The 6,000-nt window shown below is 40.6% G+C and overlaps 1 protein-coding gene across 1 annotated transcript in view; it reads right to left on the minus strand.

The window, feature by feature from the left end:
- The window catches only part of LOC121912831 (calcium-binding mitochondrial carrier protein Aralar2), a 50,057-nt gene extending 45,476 nt beyond the window's left edge, over positions 1–4,581 (minus strand). The window contains exons 1-3 of the mRNA XM_042435294.1: positions 4,465–4,581; positions 2,585–2,638; positions 2,273–2,415 (exon numbers count right to left, since the gene is read on the minus strand). Coding sequence (XP_042291228.1) covers positions 2,273–2,415; positions 2,585–2,638; positions 4,465–4,476 — 209 coding nt within the window. The 5' untranslated portion in view covers positions 4,477–4,581. The remainder of the gene's footprint in view (positions 1–2,272; positions 2,416–2,584; positions 2,639–4,464) is intronic.
- Positions 4,582–6,000: the final 1,419 nt, after the last annotated feature.

Here is a 6,000-nt window from a genome sequence, read left to right on the forward strand (position 1 = left end):
AAGGAATAGAGGAGCAGGAAGATGGGGAGTCAGAAAGAGAGAGAGCCTGAAGGAAATGGTGGGAGCTCTGAGTGCATTATGGTATGTTAGAGTGTAAAGAAAGTGATGATGAGAGGAGGAAGGCAGAGAAAGTCAAAAGCAAAAAAAAAAAAAAAAAAAAAAAAAAAAGTCATAGATAGTTGAGTGAAAGAGGAAAATCTTTAAACCATCTCGCTGTTCAGTATGTCAGTGCACACGTACACAAAAAGTTTGATTCCTAGAAATTGAGACATCTCCACCCTCCGAAGCCTCCACTCTTTTTCTCGCTTTCTTTATCTATCTGTCTCTCTGTCTCACTGGGAGCGGGGAGAATAAGAGGGAGAAAAGTGATTTCCACATAACAGATTGTTACGGCTGTCACTATATCCCCTGATTTACACAGTCGCAGAGGGGGGAGGCAGACAAATGCATTTTCACTGTTTACATCCCCCCCCACCCCCCACACACACACACACACACACACACACACACTTACTTTCTCTCAAACACACATCTAAGTAAAATTTCTCTCACACAGACACACTCCAACAGAAAAGAAAGCGAGCATGCTGCCTGCCATCTGACCCCCTGCTAAATCTATTACCCCTGACTCATCTCGTTGAAATGGAGTCCTACCTGGCAAAAACAGCAGCAGGCGCGCAAGCTTCAAATACACTACGTTCATATAGCAACCAAAACTTATTGTTTGACGGCGTATTTGCACGAGATCAGGCGTGCTGGATGAAAATACAGCCATTAAAGTGGTTTTGTTTTGTCTTGCTCCCGTTCTTTTCATGAGGTTTGCTAAGCGCTGGAAAAACAATGCATCTGTGTTTTCAGCTAGAGCTGTGGAGGAGCTGATGTTGCTCTATCTCTGCTTTTCTATATCTATTTGTTTTGTGTTCAGGTCTGTAGTAGAATAATCATCTAGACTCTGTCTTGTCAAATCATTTATCCATCGAAGTACAGGAGTAAAATAACAAAGTAGGAGCATCATAAAGCTTTCACAATGTCAACTGTAAAAAAAAAAAAAAGAATCACATCTAAGCCTAGGTCTAAACATTATTTGGGAGAACGGAAATTTTAAAAAAAATGACTTTTTTCCCTGTTTTGCCCTCATATCATTTCCATTCCCCTCCACAAAACCAAAATGAGGTTTAGATACAAAGCCTGGGCCATGGGTTCCTAATAGATTTACCCTGATGCCACGGCCACCATTTATCCTGCTCCAAAGCCGCACAATGCAACGGAGTGCTCCTGAATAGCATGGGCAATTACAGTGCACGTGTGTGTTTTTTTTTTATGTGTGTGCGCGCGCGTGTGTGTGTGTGTGAGTGTGAGTGCGTGCGTGGGTCCCTTGCTCTCTCTTTTTCCAATTCCAAAACCCCCACTACTCCATCTCACCATCCTCTGTGCACACAGGCGCACGTACACACACACACACACTCACACGCTCACTCACATACACCTTAAAGCAGATGTAATAACATGAAACTACGCAGCCATGTGCACTTTGCTCTTTGTAGAAGCCCAGGTGGTTACCATGGCAATGTGTTGTTTTTTTTTTTTTATCTTTTTTGACTTACCCTAACATTTTATTACCCATCATTATGTATCATTAAATACATACATATTAATGTAAAAAACAGGGGTGATGGGGATGGGGGAGGAGTAAGTGTGAAATTGGGGGTGTATCTACAAAGAAGGAAACACCTGAAAGGGGCCTTTGGTGGTTTGATGTCTCTTTGCTATATAATTCAAGTATGAACATCCCTCTATGCATTTTTTACACCAAAGGATTCAGTCATTGGTTTGTTTATGAAATGCAAAATAACACGAGAAAGCTAGTCATTCAAGATCAAAGGGATACATAATACATGTACTGATTTGGAGTCTGTCATTAGCTTACTACTTAGCAGTTGGCTTCGTATTAATAAGGAGAGAGAGATTTGTGGCTTAAAGCAAAACAATTTCACACTCAAATCAGCAACTTCTGCCAGAAATATTGTCCAACAACAATGATGTCAACCCTCACGAGACACTCTGTTGTTGATCCTCTATTTTGTAAAAAACTTGGCTATATCTGTATCTATCACATTATGTGAAAAACACTATTCCACTTACAATAGCAGCTATTCCTTAGATATACCCTCCCTCCAAGCTGCAAGGATTATCTAAACATTGTATATGTCGTTTTAATTGTTAACGAGGCAATCATATACTAATTGTGTCTACAGTGATACACAACACCAACCCATCTTTCTTCTGGTCCACCACACCAGCCAGGAGCTTCGTGGCCTCGTCCGACAGCCGGATGTTTGTGTGGGCATGGAGGAAACGGTTCACAAAGTCCTCCGGTGACATGAAGCTCTCATCATTCTTCTTGACGCTGGCATACTGTAAAGACAAAAACAAATGGATATAGACACAAGGATGCATGCTGAGCTTTAGAATTTGCTTGAGAAAAAAACAAATAACACACAAAAAATGGAATAATGAGTGAAAAGCTTATCTGTTCAGAGGTTGACACAAAAGGGAAAACAAAAGTACATAAGTAAAATCCCACCTTTTCGAAAATGGCTTTCAACTCAGTGGGGTCGGCCCTCCTAGGCAGAACTGCCTGCAAAAGTAACAAGAAGTGAATGATATATAATAACACTTTCTAAATACAACTTACATACATAGTCAAGTTTGTATCCACACCACACTTATCCTAGTGCGTCTTGGTGCATCGTTTGTGCGTCACTGTAGATGATGCTGCTGGTGTGCTTTTTCTTTTTAAAAAAAGACTTTAACGTTCAGATGGAAGGAGTGGGTTCTTGTTTTTGCTTTGGTTGTGCCACAGGGACTTGTCTTTTGTTTCCAGGTTTGATCTGTAGAATGGGTCACTCAGTGACTCCTTCGAGGACTGATGCTGTGCTGACGGACTTTTAATGTTATGAATGCTGCAGAGATGATGCTGTGCTTTTGTTTAGTCTGTGCTGTTTCGGTTCTTGTTTATGTTCAAGATTCAAGAGATTCGAGATTAACTTTATTTTCCCACAGAGTGGGAAATTTCTCTTAGGCTTTTCACCCATAAAAAGACAACATTTCATATACAGAAAATATACAAAGTGTTAATAAATAACATATCAAGGTTCTAAAAAGTACCAAGGCAAACAGAGAAGACAAAAACATCAATAAAAAACAGAGAAAATCCCTTACATAAAAGCTTATCCAGTGCCCAGCCTGGCCTTATCTGCCACTACTTAAAAGTTTTATTGACACCAGAATAAATGAATTTTTAAGTTTACTTGAGGACTCTGAACCTCCTACCAGAGGGCAGTAGCTGGTACTCAGCGTATAGAACATGGGATGGCTCAGTTACTATCCTATTGGCTTGCCTTAGGGTAGCCTGGTGGTAAGTCGACTGCAGAAACGTATGTTGTTTTACCCCTATAATCTTCCATGCAGTCTGCATCAGCTGGAACAGTTTGGTCTTTAGCTGCACAGAGAGGTTACTAAACCAAGCTGTGATGCCATATCTGATAAGGTTCTCCAAAACTGCCTGATAAAAGATTAAAATAAATTTTTGATCAACACCATAAACTCTGAATCAACTTAGGAAATGCAGTCATTGTTGTGATCTGCTACACAGATTGTCCACATGGGTGTTCCAGGTTACTAAGTTGTCAGTAAAAACACCAAGATATTTGTATGAGGTGACCTGTGGGATGGTGTCATTGTGGAGGACCATGTGTTTATTTTTTGTCTTTCGTACTTATTCATTTGTATTAATGTTCTTTAAAAAATAGACTCAATAACAACTGAAATTTTTTAAAAAGACTCCAACAATGCAGCTGGTATCAACTGTTCAATTACATCACATCAATAGTGTATAGTATCACCTCTTAGAGTGTAAATTAATACAATTAAATCACAAACAATGACACTAAAACGGTGATAAAACTTTATCCTCAAGCCTGTAGGAACCTCTGGCGCTTGCAGGTAGTTTATGACAGGGATGCCACAACATGTAGCATGAAGCTAACCAAGGTTACCGGTGTCTACCACCGGCTTTTTATTAGCAAAGACAGACCGGTGAAGAGGAGAAGGGGCCTAGGAGGAGCAGGGTGGATAAATTGCAGGACAGTGACATTATGCGCACGTTGCGTCACTTTTTAAAACACAACTCAGTCAGCTTGACTCAGGCACCATTAGCCAAATGTACATTAAGCAGCTAACCGGCTACTGTAAAGCCTCAATGTCATTGCTGTATGGCTGGTGTTAACCTCTAGCACATCCTCTTAGCAAGCTAACCGACAGACAGCGAGCACTCCCGGGCAGACAGCATTCCTGACACCGGGCTCTGCAGGACACGCTCTCGGGAACGAGCACATCCCCTGACAAGGCGAACAGTTCTTCAGAAATAGGAGAAACTGTTGTGGAAACAACTCATCTGCTTACCTTTGCTGCCATGCTAAGCAAGCTCACTGTCAGATCGTCCCGTTCACGTCCTCCTGCGTGACGACGTTCCCATGGAGATCACGCAGCCGGTGCAGTGAAAGGAGGATGAGAGAGGATAAGCCGCTGTGTGCACGTGGTGCAGGGCACGAGAGGTCACCGTCAACGGGTCAGTGCCTCGTGCATGTCACATCCATTCATTGATCCGTTAAAAAGTGTGCTTGTGTATCTGTCCCCGTGTCTTATATTACACATATCTATATACTATAAATCCATTGTCATTTTGTTATCCTGTTTCATGCTGTATTTCTGTAGTTTCTTCCATTTTTCCCCCATTAAAGGTGTTTTATAGGGAGTTTTTCCTTATTCAAGTCAAGGGTCTAAGGACAGGATGTATTGCTATACAGACTGTAAAGCCCCCTGAGGCAAAAAAGTGACGATAAAATTGACTTGACTTGACTTGACTATTAAACTTGACCTGTTATTATCTCTCCTACTGTGTTTACAATGTTGTCTGGACAATTTGGGAAAGCCTTAAAACAGCTCCTGTACCACCTCTGTGTGTATGATCATTCAGATGGATTACTTAAGGTACCTACACAGATTCAGGGGCCCATAAGCAAGAGTCTCTGTTTGATTTGATTCAGTGGCTCAGTCCAAAATAGGAAAGTCTCCTGTTTTAATCCTGATCCTTTAATACTGAATATCAGCAAGCCTCATCTATATATATTTTTTATTATATTTTTGTTCATTTTTTCCCTAATACAGCTGCACGGTGCTACATTAAAATGAGCAAAACAATTTAAATATGTTTGACAGCAAAACAGCCCTGCTTTTAAGAAACAGAACCTGCATCACACACTTCCTTTAATGGTGTATTATGATATTTTGCTTTTTTTGTATGATTTTTGTGGAGAAGTGTCAGTTTGGATGGTTTTGGAGAGGTTCTCTTCAACAACAGGAGTTTCAACCAACAACTGAACTTTAGAGTTAATGTTAACCTGCAAAAACCACCCCAATCAATGTTGTTGATTGTTCTTGTAGTTAAGAGGGAGGACATTTTATGTGTCTGTGCCAATGGTCTGTGCCCAGGGGCCTACTGACTCATACTCCGTACATGGTGATCATGCAAACAACTGGACCACTTTCTTTTTGAAAAGTCATTATCATACTCAAAAGCACACGTGTAATGGGACTTAATTATGCCTTCAACGGCATGTGGTGTGGTTTCTAGCCTCAAAGTATTTCTTTTTTTTTCTGCTGCAGTATTCACTCTAAGCTTTATAATATATTAAACATGGTTATTTCTGTGTGGGTTTATTCTTATGAACATAGAGTCTCTTATTTACCTGGGAACAGAGGTCTGTAGATGTAAGATAAAAGCCTTAATTCCTTCCTTGTGCCTCTTCTTTCCTCACAGTAAATGGTTCCTATACTTTATTTCCAGCTTTTCCAACCCACCTGTGCTTTGTGCCAGGAAGGAAAAAGGTGCAGAGAGAATTTCATGACTACAAAAGCAAAGGTTAACATTACTCACAG

This window comes from Thunnus maccoyii, chromosome 15, assembly GCF_910596095.1.
Source record: "Thunnus maccoyii chromosome 15, fThuMac1.1, whole genome shotgun sequence".
NCBI classification, from domain to species: Eukaryota; Metazoa; Chordata; class Actinopteri; order Scombriformes; family Scombridae; genus Thunnus; species Thunnus maccoyii.